The following is a 23,831-nucleotide window of genomic DNA, read 5'->3' as shown; positions in this document are numbered from 1 at the left end:
CCTAGTTACGTAATACTTCTGGTAAAGAAAAACCTCTCAATATGACAATGTCTGACTTTAGGCGTAATTATAAGAGCTAGGAAGAAGGAAGCGACCGTGCCTTGAGAACGGTACTATCCAGGCATTTGCCTTGTGTAAAAATTGGAAACCACGGAAAAGCATTTGGTGGTTTCTGATGATGCTCAAATACATCAGGCTGATGTCGATAGATTTCCTGGCACGTATCACATCTCCTGCACAACAACATTCCGACATTTCATATTCGAAACTCGTACAAATAGTTAGTGAGAAGAGAACGGATATTATTATTATTATTATTATTATTATTATTATTATTATTATTATTATTATTATTATTATTATTATTATTATTATTACCTTTTTTGTTTTCAGAGTCCTTCCATGCCTGTACTGCGGAGATTTGTGCTAGGCGAGTGTTCATGCTTGTATTGGAATGCGCATGTTATTTGAAGTTCCGAGTTAATTAAAATGATATCCTGTTAACTGTCCGTGGTGTGAGTTACCCATGTTGACAGTCACGCGATCTCTCGACACTTTACCATTGCTCAAGTTCCGCAGTTTAATGCAGAGTGCACAACTCCATTGTCTGGTGAATTTCCATCATCGTCCTGTCGTAAGTTTTGAAAAATAATCATGTTGAAATGTGTGTTCACTGGAATTTACTCGACATTGATATATACCGGGTGATCAAAATAAAACTGGTCCGGGAAATATTTATAAGACTGACGCGGAACTGACACTTGTTAATGAACAGGAGAACTGCCAATCACAGGAAATGCTGGAAACCCTGATTTCGATGCACCAATCGGTTGCTGACACATGTCTGCGCGTGCGCATCTCCCGCATCTTCCGAATACGTCATTGTGTCATTACTAGGGCCCGGATTCATACGCACTAAAATCTTCAAAACCGAGCTCGATAGCTGCAGTCGCTTAAGTGCGGCCAGTATCCAGTAATCGGGAGATCGTGGGTTCGAGTCCCACTGTCGGCAGCCCTGAAGATGGTTTTCCGTGGTTTCCCATTTTCACACCAGGCAAATGCCGGGGCTGTACCTTAATTAAGGCCACGGCCGATTCCTTCCACTTCCTAGGCCTTTCCCATCCCATCGTCGCCATAAGACATATCTGTGTCGGTGCGACGTAAAACAAATAGCAAACAAAAAAAACTTCAAAAATATGCATACACATATGCACTCAAAATGTTGAAAATATGCACGAAAATATGCATTAAAAATAAATACAAATACACTTACCAAACGCATTATTTAATTTGAACTCAGTGTTAAATTGCTAAACAGGTTTCATTCCTTGTAAAATGATGCATGTCAGTAGGTTATTGACAGTTTTTCAATGTTTTCAGGGGTCAATGACTTTATGTTGTCGGACAGAATTAATTTAGACGCTGAAAATGATCGTTCTACGTCATCGGACGTAACTAGGCAATACTTGTACACTGGCACTGATATCTTGAAACATTCTTATGGCAAAGACTGGTCGATTCTACTTCTGTAGCTGCTTATGGATTGAAATGTCAGAAAGAAGGAAATAGCTGTTGTAAAATGCGTCATTGTCCGTCTGCGACACTGAAAGCGCTGTCTCTGATCAGGGAAAGTTTCTCGTGCTGCCAAGGGATGTGAAACATATGTAGAGTTCATTATATTTTTCATTTCGTTCAGAAATCTTAGATAATCGAGAAAACTATATCTATATATGCACTAACGTTCAAAATATGCATATGCGCATATGCATTTTTAAAAATTCCGGGCCCTAGTCATTACGTAAGAGTGAGTGGGAGAGAGAAGCAGGCGTGTTTATTGATCAACACAAAATGATGCTCACGATAAAACAGCGTGTGTTCATTGTCGAGTGTTAGGTGAATCACGATTCGTGGAAAACCTGTGCGGAACTGTTTGAGCAAGAGTTTATGGCTGGAGGTGTTTTGACAAGACCTTCAGCAAAGTGTGCAATGTAAAATGTAATAGCGAAACGGCTTGAAAACGGGCTGTGTAGCGAATAAGAACTGTAATTATCCGAAAAGAGTTCGAACACCAGAAAATATTGCTCGAGTGAAGGAAAGCCTGAAACGAAGTCCGACGAAACATCAACATTGTTTATCTGTGCAAGTGAGAATTAAGACATCGTCGTGTATCCTAACAAATTTACTGTAGTGCATGCGTTAGAGCGTCCAAACGAACCTCACGTGTTGAGTTCTGCCGGTGGTTTCTGAGTGGATGCAAGTGAGAATTAAGACATCGTCGTGTATCCTAACAAATTTACTGTAGTGCATGCGTTAGAGCGTCCAAACGAACCTCACGTGTTGAGTTCTGCCGGTGGTTTCTGAGTGGATGCAAGTGAGAATTAAGACATCGTCGTGTATCCTAACAAATTTACTGTAGTGCATGCGTTAGAGCGTCCAAACGAACCTCACGTGTTGAGTTCTGCCGGTGGTTTCTGAGTGGAGTGGAGTCAGGACTTTTGGATCCTCAGTTTTTCATTTTTTCAGATGAGGCCATTTCCAGCATCGTCTGTGATGTTCATTAACAAGAGTCAATCCCGCGTCAGTCCTGTTGTAAGTATTTTCCCCGGGCTAGTTTTATTTTGCCCAGCCGGTACATTAACCTTTCAGGGTACATATTAGTTTCCCCCCGACGGGTCAGGATTGATGCTAACATCGCAATGAACGGTGCTTTGTCATCACATATTTTGGTCAAGTAGACTCGACTCTACTTCTTATGTTCCTCTCTAAAGTTGCATAGTATAGTTAGAGCGTACATTAGGATGATTTCATTTTTTTGCTAGTGGCTGAACGTCGCACTAACTCATCGAACATTTTCGGCGCCGCAAGGATAGGAAAGGGTTAGGATTGGGAAGGAAGCGGCCTTGTGAGAAAATACGTAACCGCGGAAAACCATCTTCAGGGTTACCGACGGTGGGATTCGAACCCACCAGCTCCCAAATGCAAGCTCACAACCACTCGACCCTAACCGCATGGCCAACTCGCTCGGTGAGTAAGAAAATTCTTTTCAGTTTACCATAGCCTATTTAACCAAGAGGCCGACATTTTTCCAGCTGCCAAAATAAGATACTTCACTCTTTTTCCCATCTCACTCACTCTTCAAATCCTCTGCTACCCGCCTAAATCTCCTGGCCAGAGAGAGGGCGTTACCCTTTAGGTGATCCACCCCTACCCCTCATGGAGGGGAATGAAGACTTGATTCCGATTCGCTTGGTGGAATGAATCAAAATCTCAATCAGTCAATGGAGTGAGTACCAGTCACAAAGTTTTCTTTTTACATCAATAGTATTTTAAAATAGTCTGATCCCTTGGCTGAATGGTCAGCGTTTAGGTGATTAAGCTCAGAGGATTCCAGGTTCGATTACCGGCCGTTCGGACAATGTAATTGTTTCTGGTTAATTCCTCTGATTCCGGGACTAAACTTCTTCGTCCAAAATTCGATTTAGAGCAAACACATATCGATCCAAACATGTATTATTTACGTAATATCAGCTTGCATTCGGGAGATAGTGGGTTCGAATCCCGCTGTCCGCAGCCCTGAAGATAATTTTCCATGGTTTTCCATTTTCATGCTAGGAAAATGCTGGTGCTGTACCTTAATTAAGGCCATGGTCGCTTCCTTCCCATTCTTAGCTCTTTTCTATACCATCGCCGCCATAAGACCTATCTGGGACGGTGCGTCGTAAAGAAAAGTGTAAAAAAGATTGATTGATTGATTGATTCATTGATTGATTGATTGATTGATTGATTGATGACACCACGCGCTTAGTGGCCAAACCCAAAGAATGGAAGTATGTCCTGAACATTATCCGGAGTGTCCGACTCGTTGGCTGAATGGTCAGCGTACTGGCCTTCGGTTCACAGGGTCCCGGGTTCGATTCCCGGCCGGGTCGGGGATTTTAACCTTAATTGGTTAATTCCAATGGTCCGGGGGCTGGGTGTTTGTGCTGTCCCCAACATTCCTGCAACTCACACACCACACATAACACTATCCTCCACCACAATAACACGCAGTTACCTACACATGGCAGATGCCGCCCACCCTCGTCGGAGGGTCTGCCTTACAAGGGCTGCACTCGGCTAGTAATAGCCACACGAAATTATTATTATTATCCGGAGTAGAGCAGCGCCCACGACTCTGTACTGGCTACGGAGATTGCCCTCGCAACCATGCACCGGCTAGGTATCGAAGAAGAAGAAGAAGAAGAAGATATATATAAAGTAAGAAAACAATAATATTGGAATCAAAACCTCTGTCTAAGCTTCATAATTCACATTAGTTAGTTGATTAAGTAAATAAATTATGTTTTTATAACAAGGATAAAACAATATATTTAGCAATATATTTTACATTGATAACATTACTACATATGTTCAAAAGAATACAGATTTCAATGAAAATCAGTTTTGCAGTTTTAAAATTGGCATATGAGCAATAATATAATGATTTCTTTGGTTTTTTCTCAGTCTAACATGCTCCTAGAGTTGTTTAATTGAAATATTCATGATCACAATTACGGCCTGTAACATTGCCTTATAAAACTGCACGGAAAAAAGAAAATTCATTCAGGAAGAGGAGTCCGGTTATGGAGTATCAAGAACCCCAAATTTTGTTCGTATCTTAGTCTCAGGTTTACAAACTGGTGTATCTGCCGCATTAGAATCACTATCTTCCTTTTCGGATTTGTTCAAAAGAGTTTTATCAACCTCGGCGGTCTCCGTCTCACAGTCGCTATTCCTTGGCATCTCCATTATTTCATCCTTAACACTACCCTGTTCGGACTGCGCTTCGGTAACATTCAAGTGCAGCTCGGACATGTTCGTCTGCAGTTCGGCAACATTCATCTGCTGCTCGGAGGTGTTCGTCTGCTGCTCGACAATCTGTAACTGCTGCTCGGAGGTGCTCATCTGCTGTCCTGCAATATTCAGCTGCTGATCGGAGATGACTGTCAGCTTGTCGACAGCATTCGGCTCGATAGCTTCCACTTCGTGTTCGGTAAGTTTTGCTGTGCTGTCGGTAACCTTCAACTGTTCCTCGGAATCGTTCGTTAAGTTTTCGGAAGAAATTGATTTCTCCGCGGAGACGGTCGGCTGCTGTGGGGACTCGGTGGTGCCCGATTCCTGCGAAACACAAACAACGGTTTATTAATACAATACAGAACATAGATTAATGTTACGAGTCAACAGAACAGAATGTATTCACTCATGAAATATATTACATACAGTAGAGATCGTCAAAGAATGATGTGCGATTTCCAGGGACAAGTCTATGATAATCTAATCAATGCCAAAAGATAATTACCTATAAAATGACAAAATGAGCGAGAAAATGACCCAAAAATATGAAGGAAAATGCACGTTTACTTTGTGACAAGATGAAAATAGATTAAAAAGAGGACTAAACTATTTAAAAATGAGGACAATATCGAAGGAAAAGAAGACACAAAAATCCTCCAGTAAGAGTCTGAATTTAGACATATATTTTAATTTTCACATACATAAACAAAAGGTATTCTGCAAGTTTGAGTAACTATGAACTACAATCAACTTTGCCCATTTCTGACAACAAGGTAACTTGTTATATTCGGGGTCATTACTACTGTCATTCAGGAATTGTTTGACACTGCAGAAGCGATCAAAAGATTTCACACTATTACATTGAAAGCCAAATACAGAATACATTTTTCAACATCACAGTAATCAATGTTACTTTCAGCGCCATCCATTTAAAACAGGGTTCCTTCAAATCCCGGTTGTCTCTTGTCGCTTGTCACGTTGTCAGCTGTCACACACTAACATAGCAATGTTCTGACGTGGTATTATATTGTTTTAGCATGCAGTATACAGACTTGAAAATAGCGTCTATTATCGCAATACATGACATGCATAGAATAACCATATGTGCTGTATATTCATAGTCACATTTCTATACAAGGTGAACCGAAATTCGCGCACTCGGGCGTCGCAGCGCGACTCCCCACATGCCAGCAATGAAAAAAATGTCTCTCAGAAAAGTTCGTCCTGCGAGTATATCCGGCAGAAAAAGGACATTGAAGAGTGGCAATCTGGCAACACTGTAACCACATGTAGGGTAACTACCTCTGCCAGCCACATATTATTCGTGCTGTACAGTTGGTGCAGTGGATAGAGTTTTGGGTTAGCATGCAGGAGGTCGAGGGGTCGATCATGGGTTGAGGCGTATGTTTTTTATTTCGTAAATGTAGTCCAGGTGGCATGGTATTTGGCATCTTAATCGTGAACAGCGATTGCAGCGGGTCCTCTAGAAACCATTTGCACTTACATTCTGCGATCCTAGAAATGGACGAAAAATCGTTTTCATTGGTCAGATTTGAAAGACGCCCCTTCCACGTCATGGGCGTGTTTGTATTAGAGTTGTTCCGCAAAGGAGCTTGAGGCGGAGTGTTTCGGTACAGAGTGCCGGGACGCGGGACACAGGACTGTAACTGCGTCGTAGAGAGAACTTCGAGAGGCAACATGACATACTCCGCGTCAGCTGGAATGTGCCTGTATCGAACGTGCTGTGTCAAGGCCGCACTAGATAGATTAGTTGGCCTTGACTGTGTCTGACTGTCGATACCGGCTGTGTGCCACCCTGTGCTGGAGTGTAAACATTTTTTCATCCAGTTATATCTTTAATTCCAAAGCGATGACCTATATTTTTCTTGGGCTTAAAAGATTCCTTAAAGTCCAAATTAATTTCTTACATCAATTCCCGAGAAAGTGTTGAGGGAAATTTTCGAGATATTAAAGAAAGTAAATGGAAGTTGAGAGGGAAGGAATTCGAAGTGCAAAGAGCATAACAGCACAAAAGTAATTAAGCCGTACGAAATACGGTAAACTTTGTATAATGTAGCATCGGAGTCCTGTTCAGAAAATTTTTACTAGAAGAAAACCGGACAGAGTGAAATGCGATTTGTGTTCTATTTTGTCTGCAAAGGGACCTTCAACCAGCACAATGACAAGACATTTCAAACTTAAACATCCCACAGTTTTTATTTTCGTGTTCCGCTTGTATATTGTGTACGAGAATAGAGCACTGACGAATGTTTCTTCAACTGTGCGAGTAAACTTTTAATTGGTGAAAATAACATTGTGACATTTGTAAACACTTGTACTGCTAGTGTAATCGTGACAGGTGTAATTCAGAAGGAATGAAAACATTCTTATCCTAAAAAGAAAGACATGATTTCATTCAGAGTTCCGACTGCTTTCTCACGTGCCGTGAAGTTTTTTCCTGGCCCTAATTACTCACAATACAGGCTAATACATTCAACTGGTGAAAATATTCTTGAATTAGTTACTTTTAAACACCTGAACGGCCATTGTAACCGTGTTATGTGTATTTCATATTGACCGGAAAAATCTTAACCTAAAAGCAGCCTTTAAATGTGATTATTGGGTGCGAATTTCAGTGTTCCGACTGTTCGTTCACGTTCCGTGCAGTTTTATGCTGGGCATGGCCATAACTACACACAGGCACACATCACACAGCACGTTCCGACAGGCATATTCCAGCGGAGCAGGTAATGTTGCCTCTCGAAGTTCTCTCTACACTGCGCAGTTACAGTCCCGCGTCCCGTGCGCCCACTGCACAGTTCAGCTAGTAGGCGAAGGGCAGTGCATAGTGGCGCTTCTGACGGGACAGCGAGTCAGTGTCTCCGTCTCGTTTGAGAATGTTTCGGAACAATTGACACTCGGTGTTCTGGAACAGCGGAACATAACTGTGCACCGGCACAGTGTGCCGAAACAGGGGCATAGTGCCCAACCCTAGTTTGTATGCGGGCGTGTGCATGTGCTACAGCGAGAGTGAGAGTGGAGGAACGTTCACTTCGCTTGTTGTTATGGAATTGTCCACATCGGCTTCTCGTAATTATAACTGTATTGCAAGCTAGCAGCCCAGCAGTAGTTACCCACTCCACTACCTTCCTTCGCCTCCTATAGTTCATTCTATGTTAAGAAAACAGTATTGCCCTTATGACAACAGGGTTGCCATATCGAACGGCTCTGCTCAACACCATCACGGCAAAACGGCGGCACATACATTTGTGAAATTAAGTACTGAAATTCAAGATACAAAGCGGAAGAAAGTATACTGAAAATTATTTTATGAACTGATGAGGACGGGGGGGGGGGTATACAGGGGCAATTTTTGGTTTGTACAGAATCAGAGGTAAACTACGGCACACAAAAATCCTCAGCATTGAAGTGTAAGGCAAATTGGGGGAGAAAATAGAAACATTTTTAATTGATTCGAGGGGTGAGGGACGCATTTAATTACATTTAATAAATTTTCAGCCGGGCTGAGTGGCTCAGACGGTTGAGGCGCTGGCCTTCTGACCCCAACGTAGCAGGTTCGATCCTGGCTCAGTCCTGTGGTAGTTGAAGGTGCTCAAATACGCCAGCCTCGTGTCGGTAGATTTACTGGCACGTAAAAGAACTCCTGCGGGACTAAATTCCGGCACCTCGGCGTCTCCGAAAACCGTAAAAGAGTAATTAGTGGGACGTAAAACCAGTAGCATTATTATTATTATTAATAATAAATTTCCCCAAATAACGCGGGGTATTAGAGTGCTGCCGTATCACTCACAAAGACAATAGTAAAAAAAATGAAATGTGGTCGTAAAAATAAGTGGTAAATTTGAAATACGCGTAAGAAGGAACAGCTAAATAACAAAACAAAGCACAAATAAAACACACGGCAATTTTTTTATATGTTCAAGTTATGCCATGACGTATCGCTGCACATCACAACACCAAAATCTTCAGTATCAACTTCTGTACAGTACGAAAATAATAGAACACATACAGATACTATGCAATACACAACCAACTCTCACTCAACACAAGACAAGCACACTCTGATTTAAAGCCTAAAAACACACACGCAACAAATAAACACTGTAGTTGACTTCGCTACAGAAGTGAGCTTCCGGCGGTTCACAGAGAGAGAGACTACACGATACTTGTACGAGAGCAACACAGAAGAAGGAAAATGAAGGAAGGCAACGAAGCGATGGCTGTTCGTGCCATTGTGCTTCCTCCCTACGAATATATTTATGAAAAAGAGAATGTTATGTAGTTATTTTAATAACTCACGGGCAAAAGTGCCTCATCCTTTTTATCTGTCTTTCATAATACAGTACAAAGTATAAAGTATAAAGTACAGTATAATATCCCTTAATCACGAGGAATTATGGATGTCTCAGAAGGGGGGGGGGTGTGTTCACTTCTTGTAGGTCCATAAGAGCAATACTGTTTTCTTATCGTGAAATGAGCTATAGCTCATGGCTTCGTACAGTTTTGTACCATCAGGTGGAAATCTATCTCCAGTCGATAACGAGAGTTTGACAACTTTGGAGCCACAGCACTCATGGGGCGTTAATCTAAGGACATAAAGCCAAGGATACGGCGCATACTCATTCATTTCTTGCAGCTTGTTGTGGTTACTGGTTGAAACTGTATTTAGATAGACTGGAGTTCCCCAGCACTGATCCCGCAGCCCTGACCTCGTTCAAAGATCTCCAGGAATTACTTTTGATATGGAGGATTTGGAGACGCGATGAAACACTGATAACATTGGTTCCTTTAATTAAGAAAGGCTAGTTTAACGTCACTCTTGCTGGCAGTGTTACGCGAATCACAATATCACAAGTAATAATTGGCATCGTTAATCGCAATAGTATCTGAGACTGGTCATTGGAACTCAGCGTTTGATGGAGACCTATCTGCCAAGGACTGACCCCCCCCCAAATACTATATTTTTGTTGTTCTTGTTGTTGTTGTTGCTATTTGCTTTACGTCGCACTGACACAGATATATCTTATGACAACGATGGAATAGGAAAGGCCTAGGAATGGGAAGAAATCGGCCGTGGCCTTAATTAAGGTACAGCCCCAGCATTTGCCTGGTGTGAAAATGGGAAACCACGGAAAACCATCTTCAGGGCTGCCGACAGTGCAAATACTATCTGTCACTGCGACTAAGGTGATGTAAGAATACACGCGCTAGGTTGCTGATCTAGCCGTTTTATCCGGAATTATAAATCATTTGAGGGATTTAAATGCAAGGCAAAAAGTTATTGATTGGTGTTATGTGGAACAGAATTTGTGCTTTTACGGAACTTTCATTGTTCGTAAAAGAATTATATGATGCATATTTTGAAGAATTCCTATCTTTAAAACCATGTGACTTGTCTGATTTTAACGTTTGTAGTTACTCTGATGCCCTGAAATCATAGATGGGCAAAGAGAGAGCCCCGCTCATTGAGCTAACGGCATGAGCGCGGGAAGAACCGAGAGCAGCTCAGCAGTGGTGTAAAAACTAGATGGCGGTATGGGGAGTCAAGACGCAAGCAAACCCACAGTAATGTACTATCTGCGTCTGGCGATAAGTCGAGGCAGCTTGTAGCTACGGCACAAGTAACAGATTAGCTACAAACATCAGTCGTAACAGACAATGCAAGTTTCTGAATAATTTGATATTCATTATTAAATTGTTCATTACACAACCATACAGTAAACATGTAACTAAGGCACAATTGCTCTATCAGTTTGAAACTTTACGACAGCACCTCAATTTGCAAAATTCAGCGAACAGATGTTTACTGCCAGACCTTGAGACTTGGGATAGGCGCATGCGCCCTCGCACCTGTTACCCCGAATCAACGCGACTTCTCGTTTATGTTTACGTTTACATAATACTATTGGACAATTCGTTTGTTGTTAATTGTTTATGCTGTATTCCTTAACAAGCTTTTGTGTTCGCCTACAGTATTTCTATGAGTACAGGCAGTAGTCAAAGGAGTAATTACTTATTACATATCAAAATAATTAGTTTTGTTTCCTACGCACAACCTAATTAAATTAGTTTGTATACACAAACAACTCATTTTGCTTTCTTCCCTAGTTGCAACAAAGCGCCGTGCAAGCATCTGCTGCGTACGTGGTGACCACTCTTCGAGAATGTATTCAATTGCTCACTCCAATGTTAGAGGAGTTCAGCTCCTTGGCTGAATCGTCTGCGTACTGGTCTTCGGTTCAAACGGCCCCGGGTTCAATTCTCGGCCGGACCGATAATTTTAACCACGCTTGGTTAATTCTTCTAGATTGGAGACTGGGCGTTAGTGGTGGTCTTCATACACACTACCAGAAACGTGCAAAAATGAATACATCCCTCCATATAGGGTTGGAATCAGGAAGGGCATCCGTTCGTAAAACTGGGCTAAATCCATTCACAAGTGTCGATCCAAGATATTTTTTCTATTGGCTTTACGTCGCACCGACATAGATACGTCTTATGGTGACAATGGGACAAGAAAGGGCTAGGACTGGGAAGGAAGCGGCCTTCGCCTTAATTAAGGTACAGCCCCAGCATTTGCTTATTGTGAAAATGGGAAAAACACGGAAAACCATCTTCAGGGCTGCCGACAGTGGGGTTCGAACCCACTATCTCCCGAATACTGGATACTGGCCGCACTTAAGCGACTTTAGCTATCGAGCTCGGTAACACAAAGATAATTGGGAAAATATAAGGAAAAAAAAAGAGCGTAGGAGTTTTAGTGCACGAAGTGTCCGAGGACATGGTCGACTCGTCATTTCTCTAGCTGCTCTCTCGGTACACCCCATAGTGTTAGCTATATGCACCGCTGCTGTTTTCTGTACGTTGTACGGGCTAGGAAGCAGACGTGACCTTGAGAAATGTAGCATTCCAGTATTTGCTTGGAACTGAAATGGGGAAGCACGGATAACCATTTCCAGGATGGCCGACGGGGGATTCGGACCCTACACAGAGCTACCAGCCATAACTGGCCATAGTAGTCCCGATCGGTATTTCCTGGAAGGGATGAGTAAGCCAGACCGGGGATCTCCCAGCCGGCAAGATGACATGCCGTGGTTTCTCCTCTATTGTTCTCAATCGCAATACAGTCCATTTGCCCTCCTGAATCCAGGATATCTGCTATATCTTGCTGAAATCCTACAAGCTGAGCTTCTGTGGAATAACCTTTCCTAAACCCAAACTGCCTTCTGTCAAACCAGTTATTAATTTCGCAAACATGTCTAATATAATCAGAAAGAATGCTTTCCCAAAGCTTACATGCAATGCATGTCAAACTTATGTTCTCTTCGTCTGGTTTCTCCGCACGCCTTACCAAAGGTGCAACGAGAATGTTCCGTCTCTAGCCGAGCCCCGAATATTCTAGTACTCCACCACCAGGATATAGAAAGGAGTTAGCCATGAACAACAGTCAGTCAGTACTGAGAGAAGTCGGACGGGCGGCAGTAATATTGGCTGTCGTCAGTATCCCATCGGGGTCAGAGTATCGTTGTGCACTGAGCGGAGTACTGTGCGTGTACTGCTGTGGACTGCCTTGGAGTCGAAGTGTGTGGAACACCTTGTGTGAGTATTAGAGCAGTGCTAATTGTCGTTGTTGTGAGGAATATCGTAGTGCTGGCTAGCAGTGTTGAGTTGTTGTTGTTGTTGTTGTTGTGTGACCGCTGATTGCTTATGAGTGTAAAGTAGTTCACTGTGTGGAGCAACCAAATACAGACTGTGTGAATTACTGGACTTTCTCTGGAATTGAACTAAGGAACAGTCATCGTGTGTTGTGGGGGTCAGCAGCCCTACGTACATACTTATCTGCGTTCAGCTGTTGTATGTGAAGGGACTGAGCATGCGAGCGAGTGAAAGTGAAGTCCCCGGCCTGTCAAAAATGATTACCGCCCGTTCATGTTTATTCGTAACAGTAATACCTGGTGAAGTGTATACCAAGAATAACGGGGTTAAACTCGGTGCCTCTTCACGATATTTCTCTGCGACTTATTTCACACTTTCTTTTCGCGCCCACTTCAGTATGGTGGGGAATTATGATACGCTACCACCATAAACACGCTCCGTATAGGATGAGCTACCAGCACAAGTTCCATACAACTGTAAATTACAAATGAGGTCAGCTACCCGCATCACGTACTACGGATGCGAAGTTTATTTTACCGAATGCCGTACAGTTAACAGCTTATACAGAGTGTTCCCAAACATCTGTTAAGTGATTGGGGGTGGAAAGTACACCCCAAACGAACACATGGACAAACGCCCTACGGCCGAACGTTTACGAGTTACAGACTTTCCACCCTTGTGCGGGAAAGTACACCAAATTATCATTTTATTTATACAGATTATTCCTTTCTCGAAACCCATTCAGAGTTTCTGCATAAAAATTAAATAGTCACAAGGTTTACAATTGCAATGTCATTGCAGACTCCATATCGGACGCCATTTATTTTCATTTTCGGCTCAATTTAAAACTGTTAGGTTCTTCAGTCTGCCGAAACGAATTTATTAAATATAAAATTTAGAAAATACGTGAAAAAGAAACATCTTAATTAAATTATAATTATAATCAATTCAATAATTAATTATAATTAAATTGCAGTTAATTCATTCGAATTCATTCAATTTAAATTAAATTAAATTAAATAATGCAATTATAATTAAATTATAGTTTAATTAATTATTATTGTAATTACACTTTAATTAAGCAATTTAATCATCATTTAATTCTAGTTTAATTCATTCTAATTCTAATTTTTTTTAAAGTCATTTATTTATAATTACATTCTAGTTAAACTCATTATAATTCTCTTTATTTCTGTTTTAATTAAATACTATTATCATTAAATTCCAGTTGACTTAATTATAGTTATTATTGTAATTATTTTAATTAATAATTTAATTATAGTTTGTCCGGCTCCATGGCTAAATGGTTAGCGTGCTGGCCTTTGGCCACAGGGGTCCCAGGTTCGATTCCCGGCAGGGTCAGGAATTAGCCATCTTTGGTTAATTTCTCTGGCACAGGAGCTGGGTGTATGTGTTGTCATCATCATCATTTCATCATCATCATCATCACCACCACCACCACCACCACCACCACCACGACGCGTAGGTCGCCTACGGGCGTCAAATCGAAAGACCTGTACCTGACGAGCCGAACATGTTCTCGGACACTCTCGGCACTAAAAGCCACACGCCATTTCATTTCAATTATAGTTTAATTCATTCTAATTATAATTAATTCAATTTTAATTAAATAATGTTATGATATTGTAATTAAATTCCAGTTGACTTAATTATAGTTATTATTGTAATTATTTTAATTAAATAATTGAATTATAGTTTAATTATAATTCTAACTAGCTTAATTTTAATTAAATGGTTTAATTATAATTACATTCTACTTTAATTATAATTATGATCCTACATAATGAAATTAATGTTAATTGAAAAGTTAATTATAATGTAATTATATTTTAAATAATTATAATTGCAATTAATTTAAGTTTCTTTTAATTACAATTACATTATATTTTAAGTAATCTGTTTATTTTTCGGGTATAATATGTTATTATATGTTTTATTTTCAGGTACTTTCTAAATGTCATTTATTCAAACATTAATTTTGTCGGACTGAAGAACCTAACAGTTAATTTGCAGATTCGGTTATAGCGTTGTCTACTGCTGTCCTCAGTAATCTACAGTTCGATTCCATGACCATGCTAAGAAATTAGATTAGCAAGTGAATGTGAACGTTGCTGACTCACCCTCATGAGGGCTAGTGTGACGCTGTTCGTCGTGGGAAATAGTGCGACGCCATTGATAGTATTGTTATAGCACAATGAATTCCTCCAGTTCTGTATACTGCGAGTCTCTTGGTTGGATAAAACTGAAACAGGTCCTTAATCACCATTCCTTTTGATGACTCCTTCACCAGATATTTTCCTCAAGCTCACCGTCCGTCTTAGATTATGAAATTCACCAGACCTCATTCAAACACAATTTTGGAACACGGACAAACACTGACGTACTCTTTCGTCGCCATAAGACCTATCTGTGTCGGCGCGTCGTAAATCCAATAATAATAATAATAATAATAATAATAATAATAATAATAATAATAATAATAATAATATACTCTTATTGATGCTACCTCATCGTAACACAAGGTTATTTCTTCAGCACGGGAGTCGAATGCGCTGCTTGCCTTTGTCGGAGGAGCCTCAGCAGCAAATTAAAGCCAGTTGTCACTAAAAATTAGAAATTCGTTTGTTAACAAGTGAAGTTTCACTCCCAGCCCATCTAATACCCTGGTACTGATTTTTAAAACTAAATTCAGTGATGAGGATTTTTTTTTCTGACGGGAGGCAAACGCCCCTCAGGCAGATTGATTTTCCCCTGCCAGTACAGTTAACAGATATTTTCGGATTCATCGAGTATTCTCTGAAATAAATTAGTAAAAGGGCAGAGTTTTCGCCCTGGAACTCTCATTTAGTTGCTCTCAACAAGAAAAGATACTAGTTTCAGGCAACGTTGTTATCAAATCTACAGTATTAGGTAACAATAAAGCCAACTAGTTTGGGGAATTGTGTAAAATCACCGGTAAAAAGTAATAGTCAAGTACAGTGGAACATCGATATCTCGAATCACCTCGGGAGCCAAATTATATTTCGAGTTATCGAAACTTCGAGATATAGAGAATAACGCTTTTGAGCATGTATAGCGCATAATTTAATCATACGTAACTACGGGCTTATACTGATTGCAGTATTTTTAACAGTATTTAAAAATATACTAACAAACTCTGTTTTACGGCATCACTTTAATTATAACACTTAACCTGCGAGGGGTCGCGTGCCGAGTGTAACGCCAGGAGTTGCGTACGCTCATTTCGATCGGAAACTAATAAAACACCAAACGCTTAGTTAATACGCTATTTATTATTACAATAATATAAGATAATATTTGTACCGGGCGGTACACCTCCACGCCGCTAATTCAAACATTGCGCCAGTTGAAACTCCTCTACTGGAGAAAGCCTGAACTTTAACAACCACATTAATTCTAAGGTTTCTCAGAAGATGTCTTTACTGTAAATTTTGAAGTGTTCTGAACTATGTCGATTTCGATTTGTTTTTGTTTTCTCTGTAGTAAGAAGTGTGAACATTCTCTTCTAGATGGCACTACTTAAGAACTACAATTGTGCACCCTAGTGCGAAGTGAAGGAACTTTTTTTTGAAGAAATTTGGTATTCATAAGTTTGTTCTTTGTTAAATTTCTTTCAGTCATTGTTTGGGTTGGCAGTATAACCCTTCTCTTTCCGCCAGTTTTGAACTTGACCAATGAGGAATTTCTGTAATTAATTTTTCACCAATAAGGTGTTTCTTCTTCGTCTGGTGAAGTAGTTTTTGCTGTTACCCAATAAAATTTTGTGGGCGGGTTGTAATCATTCATGAAACGTCTCGAATTTTCCACGAGGGTATATAAACTGCAGATTTTTAGGTCTCGGGGCCACTTCAGTAACATCTCTCCTAGTGTGATTATGAAGCAGGGGGCGGGAAGCGCCTCTTTCTTCGGGCAGCAGTTCATCCACAAGGTAATGGCCGTTTAATAACTTTATTTCTTGCTAGCTCAGCAGTTTAACCCTCGGGGCAGGTTCGAAAACTTTTCTCATGTAACCTATCGTTAAAATGTAATAGACACTTGGTAAAACTTCAACTCTTTAACGATAAATTGGGATAGAGAGTGCTAAACCCTCTCGAGCTCCCACTCCTATTGTTTTGAGGTGACTTTGTTTTCACAACCGTTTCTTCCTTTTTTAAATGTAATAAAGTCTTCTTATACAAGTCACCTCTTTAGTATGGGACTATCCGTTGTGTATGCGGCCAAGTGCCAAATAGGTTTTAAAAGTGTATTAGGAGTGCTAGTTACGCCTCCAGTCAAGTTAAAATTTTGGGCCATGTAATTAACCTTTTTTTTTTTACTGAATAGGCCTCAGTAGGTTGGGTATCATTACCCCTGTTCTTGTGTGCCCGGAGGGCAGCTTGAAGGTGGAGTTTGGTGTGGTCTTTGAATAGGCTTGAACTTTGAGAGCGAGTTGCTCTTTCTTAATGTATTTTCTGTGTGCCTTGAGCAGGCTTAACTGGGTAATTGGGGGCAAGTGCTCCTTGCCATGATTGGGGTTTTCTGCCCCTTTGTTGAACTTTGTACATAGGTAAAGTTGGGCTCATTGCTCAAGGATTGCGTGTCTGGGCTCGAAGCCCAAATCCATTAACCAATTGCAATTGTACATTCTTAATTTGTTGATATGCTACTGAATACCTGTTATACTTGATATTTCTTGATCTTGAAAAGAAAATATAACCTTTGTTAAATTTTAAATTAACTTTAATTTCGTAGTTGAGACCTACTCCACCCAGCACTTTCTTTCACCTCTGCTGTTCCACAGATACCTCGGAACAATCTTATTTAAACACAGACAAACACAGTGGTGTGACAGAAGTGTGGACGTGTCCATTGGAAGGTACTGAGGGGTAGGAAGAATAATAAACATTGTTCGCTGAAGGATTGATCAAAATAAACAGAAATGGTTGAAACGACCGGACGCGACCCCTCACGGGTTAATAGAGTAACTTTTAATACAGTACATAGAGTAGTGAAACAAGAAACATGCCTCCGTTAACACCTTTGGAAGAAATCCGTTAGTATCTTCTTCATTTTCTCTTCTTATTATTTTGCGGTTAACTTTCTTTTCTTCCGCATATTTTCAACATTTATTGCTGTGAAAACACTGTAATTTATATTCGACTGACTCTGTATGTAGGTTCCAAGAATAGCCATTGCACTTATCGCCTGGTGTGCTGACGGTACAGCAGAAGGCAGCTCCAACCCTTTTTGTTGGGAATCATCATTTTCTTCTTCTTGGCCGCCAAGAGAGTTGACGGTATCCATAGGAGGCTCTGTCACTATAACGTCAGAAACCACAAAATCAGCTTCGCAGTTAACGAGCTGCCGATACTCCACCCATTCTTCAAGAATAGGAGTGACTTTTGCCCTGTTCGTGCTCTGAAGCTCCTGAGTCACCTTCCAAAAATCCTGCTTTGTGGAAGCAGTTTAATTGTTTCCTGCTTCACATCACCCACGATTTACTCAGCGTTGTTATCGACAGTAGTAATGACTCCGCGGATTCAATTCCTCTCAGAATTCTCTGAACAGTCCTCTTCCTAGGGAAATGCTTAAAGTTTCTAATCATATCTTGGTCCATGAGCTGTAGTTTGGATGTTAAGTTCGGCGGCAAGAAGATTACGCGCACTGCCTTTAACTCCAGAACGAGCCTTTTGGGATGAGCAGGGCAGTTGTCTACGAAAAGGAAAATTTTCCTCCCTTCACGTTGAAACTTCTCGTCAGTATCACGCAGCCAAAGTTCGTAAATGGAGCTTGTAATCCACGATTTCCGGGGCTGCTTTCGTACGTGACCGGTAATGAATTCGCCGATTTTACGATCACTAGAAGTTTGTTTTCCGGTTCCCGTCATATTAGCTCCCAGTATCACTATAACCCTTTATTTACTTGTTAAATCTTCCTCACAAACCAAAGTGCTGTATTGAACAGTGAATGTTGTACAAAATTCGAGTTACACAGTACGTTTTGCTGCAAGGGAGGAAACGTTTGCTTCCAGAAATTGATAAATTCGTGTAACCGAATTTCGAGTAATAGACAACTAAATACACGTGGATAGGACAAACGGCCGGGAAATTGAAGTTACTTCGAAATACTGAAAATTCGAGTAATGGATGTTCGAGATATCGAGGTTCGACTGTATACAGGGTGGTCGGAAACAACGTGAACCGAGTGAACAGGGTTGGTCATACTGATAAATAATGTGAAAAAAAAATTCGATATCTCGCACCGTTTTCATTTTGTCAGGTGCTGAAGTTAGCCAATCAGATCGCTCCGCGGGCGAATTCAAATGGACATTGCGTGGTCGTGTTGTTAAATCTGCATGTGGCTTAACACCGGCTTGAGAGCATCAATCGAAGGTAAAATTTTACCGGCGGAGGGATTTCAACAAGTACCTCAGAGCACCTAGCAAGTTCGCCACGATGTGTTTGTGTTTGATACTGACTTCTCGGCATGGTTTTCAAGTCATTCTGTCATATTCTGTGAAATACTGTATGCCTAGTCTCAACTGACTTACGGGCACTTACGAGCTCCGAATTAGACTGTTTGCTAGATAGGTCCGACTTATTATTATTATTATTATTATTATTATTATTATTATTATTATTATTATTATTATCATCATCATCATCATCATCATCTGTTTACCCTCCAGGTTCGGTTTTTCCCTCGGACTCAGCGAGGGATCCCACCTCTACCGCCTCAAGGGCAGTGTCCTGGAGCTTCAGACTCTTGGTCGTGGGATACAACGGGGGAGAATGACCAGTACCTCGCCCAGGCGGCCTCACCTGCTATGTGAACAGGGGCCTTGTGGAGGGATGGGAAGATCGGATGGGATAGGCAAGGAAGAGGGAAGGAAGCGGCCGTGGCCTTAAGTTAGGTACCATCCCGGCATTCGCCTGGAGGAGAAGTGGGAAACCACGGAAAACCACTTCCAGGATGGCTGAGGTGGGAATCGAACCCACCTCTACTCAGTTGACCTCCCGAGGCTGAGTGGACCCCGTTCCAGCCCTCGTACCACTTTTCAAATTTCGTGGCAGAGCCGGGAATCGAACCCGGACCTCCGGGGGTGGCAGCTAATCACGCTAACCACTACACCACAGAGGCGGACATTATTATTATTATTATTATTATTATTATTATTATTATTATTATTATTATTATTATTATTATTATTATTATTATTATTATTGATGCTAAAGTGTACCTGTAAGATGTTTTCATTTTTATTTCTTTACTTTTGTACTTGTAAATATTATATTTTATGGTTGGATGAAGAGGGGGGCTAATGGCCTCAATCTTGCCGGACAAAATAAATGTGACCTAATGTAATAATATAAAATGCCGTTATAACAAGAATATATTTGCTTTATTCAACAGGTGTGACGACTTGCCGACGGAGATTTTTAATAGCATTTATTTATTTATTGTATTTATTTATTTATTTATTTATTTAGCGACCTGTGGGTGAACGGTCTTCAGGAAAAGACATCAAGGACAAAGTCATCCTTCCGTAGTTGTCGTTTGTTCGACCTGTAAGTTAAATTTGATTTTAATTTCATATTTTTCTATTTTCGTTATTATTATTATTATTATTATTATTATTATTATTATTATTATTATTATTATTATTATTATTATTATTATTATTATATGTAGACGCGTTCATATTTATTTATTTATTTATTTGTTTATTTTGTGTAAGTGAAATCCTTGGTTCGAGTATTGAACCATTTTAACAGCTGACCACAGGGACAATATTTCGGTAGATAAATGCGAGACTACAAGCGTAACAGCGTTTTGACTTAGTTATAATAACTGCGTAATTACTGTCTTAGACTAACGATACTTCCGTGTGTGTGTTTAAAATAATAATTAGCATGAAATGAAATTCATGGTTAAAATAGCATTAAGATTTAGTGTTATCATAGGTTGATAATCACAGTTCAAATCATCAGTGGCGTGTGATGTAAATAACTACTAAAATAAATTGATTTATAGTGTGTGACTTGAACCACTATTTCTCACGTTCCAGACGAGATCATATAAAAAATACTGTAATCTCGTATCTTGCCCTCGATTCAAGTCTACTGCTGAGACGGGATCAAGCAAACGTGAAATCATATTCGTTTAATCTCTTAAAATAACAAGTGTATAATTAAACATTATAATTAATATTTAAATTCAAGAACATTACATAATTGCTAATCTCACTGCAGAAATTTGGATACTGATTTAGGAGGCGAATTTGCTCTTAATTTTTCTATCCGTGCAAAAAATTCAAGTCTGAATATGTTAAAAGGTGATTACAACTGAAGAGCTATCCTACGGTGCGATAGCGGCTTCGGTCTAGAAAACCAAGAGTAGCCTAGAGAATTCGTAGCGCCGGCCACATGACACCTCGTATTTTTTGTACCATTTGCTTTACGTCGCACCGACACAGGTACGTCTTATGGCGACAATGGGACAGGAAAGGCATAGGAATAGGAAGGAAGCGGCCATGGTCTTAATTAATTTACAGTCCCAGCATTTGCGTGGTGTGAAAATGGGAAACCACGAAAAACCATATTCAGGGCTGCCGACAGTGGGGTTCGAACCCACTATCTCCCGGATGCAAGCTCATAGCTGCGTGCCCCTAACTGCACTGCCAACTCGCCCGGTCACACCTCGTAATTTACATGCCTTCGGGCTGAGCAGTGGTTGCTTGGTAGGCCATGGCCCTTCCGGTCTGTTGCGCCACGGGGTTCGATTTTGGAATGTGTTAAAGCAATCGTCGTTATTATACTACTGGTCATTAGTCTGATAGTTAGTTGTTTATTTACAATTTCCGTCGATATATATGGTCTGACTTCCATTTCTTTCAAAATTTCAGGAGACGTTCAAAATCACTACTTCCTACTTACGGCTTTATTTGAGAAGTTCTAAAGGAAGTTGCCTACATTTCGTTTAGTATTAGATCAAAGCGTAAGACTTACGGCGTTGCTGGGCGCGGGCTCTGTCTTCTGGGCGAACTGTGGTAAGGGAGGCAGAGGTGCTCGACGTTTCTTGGTCCTCGGCGGCCGTGGGGGTCTCTGAGACACCAAGGGCTCGTCGAAAGGGCTGGACCGTTCTGTTCAACAAACACAAACACACAGATAAGTAATGGAAGGTTGGAAGATTAGGAAGAAGACATAAAGTTTTCAAAGAGAAAATAATAATGCCTCACAGCCCAGAAACACACGAAAGTAACAAACTTTTAACATTCATTAATAAAGCCAAGTGGAATACTAGCTTATATTTATACACACTAAATGTTTATGAACTATGAGACGAAAACAGTATTTAATTAAAATGATGAATATTTATACTTGAATTTGTTAATTGAATGTTCCAAGACTAAAGTGATGTCGGTTGGATAAAAGCCCAAGAAGAAGACTGAATGCCAGATAAAATCTACCAAAACAAGGCGGATGTGTTTGATACCTCCAGGCTGAGCCGGAATCGAACCCATCAACTTGAGCTTAGAAGTCTAACGCCTTACCGTCTGATATACTCAGCCCAGCGTATGTATGTATGTATGTATGTATGTATGTATGTATGTATGTATGTATGTATGTATGTATGTATGTGTTGACAGAGGAAGGAAAAGAATTCGGATATTGAAAATATAAATAACATTATTTCTTCTTCTTCTTATTATTATTATTCTTCTTCTTCTGCTGCTGCTGATGTTGGCGACCATCTTGAAGAAATTATTCCTATTTAAATAAACATACATAAATAGGAATCATCATCTTTTTCATTTCCCCTTGTCCAGCTCCTGCCAGGTCCGGGTGTTGATGGTATACCATCACTCACTTTTAGGTTATTGTTGCGATGGGGTCGTCAAACCAAAAAGGCATTTTAAAGTTACTGCTAGCAATTATTCAGGCCACCCCATACATGGGGCCGCCTGCAGTTACTCTTGCGGAACGATGTGCTGTTCTGGTCGCTTTCTTCTCATTTCTAGTCTAAATCGATACAAGTGAAATGGCATATGGCTTTTAGTGCCGGAAGTGTCCGAGGACATGTTCGGCTCGCCAGGTGCAGGTCTTTTGATTTGACATCCGTAGGCGACCTGCGCGTCGTGATGAGGATGAAATGATGATGAAGACGACATACACACTCAGTCCCCGTGCCAGAGAAATTAACCAATTAATGTTAAAATTCCCGACCCTGCCGGGAATCGAGGAATCGAACCCGGGACCCCAGTGACCAAAGGCCAGCACGCTAACCATTTAGCCATTGAGTCGGACGCCTAAATCAATTAGAAACACCCACAGGTTATTATAGGAATACACTCTGAGCGTACTCTCCTGTTAACCATCCTCTGCGGGTGATGGTAGGTTACATCCACGGAATCCTCTGTCTGTTGTAAGGGGAGATTAAAAGGATGATCTCCATGGGTTATCAATTTGAGAGGGTGAGTTATCGACAACTGGGCCTCTGGCTGAGTGTGACGTTGTTTCCACTAATTCGCTTTCGTCTTTCCTATCCGACCTTCCCTGGTAAATTGTTGCCATCTTCAGGCTTTGACGGTCTTAAGCTTGCGAGATGGAGGGAGTCTTCTCTCTGTGGATGGGGTGGAGACATAACAACACCCACGGTATCCCCTGCCTGTCGTAGGAGACGACTGAAAGGGGACCCCAGGGGCTCTTACTTGGGAGCGTGGGTTGTCGACCACGGGTCTCTTACCTGAGTCCTGGCATTGCTTCCACTTACCAGTTACTTGTGCGAGACTCCTCACTTTCATCTATCTTCTCCGACCTCCCTTGGTCAACTCTTGTTCTTTTCCAACCCCGACGGCATTAGGTTTGCGAGGCGTAGGGAGTTTCAATTTCACGTCCATCGTGGCTCCTGTCTTTTTTTTTCTTGATCGATATCTTAAGGTTGACCTCTTCTATTTTCCTTCTGATTAGTTTCACGAGAAGATGGTTGCCCAGTTGTACTTCCTCTTTAAACAATAATAACCACCACTGTCGCCCTTCCCTTTCTTTTGCGAGTACTCTCATTTTTCGAAGGGTTGAATTCCTTCATTTTTCTGAGTAGTATTATTAAGATCTTGACCGGGTCCTAATCTGAATGGTCATCATCGAGGCTTCCGATTAAGATAGTCCCGGTTCGAATCCAGGCGGGATCGGTTATTTGTCACTACGTATGGTTAATCCCTCCGTCTCGTGAATTGGGTGTTGTACTCGTCTTAATATACTTCTTGCCATCCATATACAACACATCGCAATATCAACCAC

General features: G+C 40.9%; 1 protein-coding gene across 2 annotated transcripts in view; it reads right to left on the bottom strand.

The window, feature by feature from the left end:
• Positions 1 to 4,347: 4,347 nt before the first annotated feature.
• Positions 4,348 to 23,831, bottom strand: part of LOC136872510 (serine/arginine repetitive matrix protein 2) — a 135,619-nt gene continuing 116,135 nt past the window's right edge. The window contains exons 3-4 of one of the 2 annotated variants that reach the window (XM_067146320.2): positions 21,540 to 21,673; positions 4,348 to 5,157 (exon numbers count right to left, since the gene is read on the bottom strand). In XM_067146320.2, the coding sequence (XP_067002421.2) occupies positions 4,621 to 5,157; positions 21,540 to 21,673 (671 nt within the window). In that variant the 3' untranslated portion in view covers positions 4,348 to 4,620. The remainder of the gene's footprint in view (positions 5,158 to 21,539; positions 21,674 to 23,831) is intronic. The other variant, XM_067146321.2, reaches the window with a different exon arrangement.

This window comes from Anabrus simplex, chromosome 4 (genome assembly GCF_040414725.1).
Source record: "Anabrus simplex isolate iqAnaSimp1 chromosome 4, ASM4041472v1, whole genome shotgun sequence".
Classification (NCBI taxonomy): Eukaryota; Metazoa; Arthropoda; class Insecta; order Orthoptera; family Tettigoniidae; genus Anabrus; species Anabrus simplex.
Note: the sequence above shows the minus strand (reverse complement) of the source record. Positions and strands in the feature narration are given on the sequence as shown.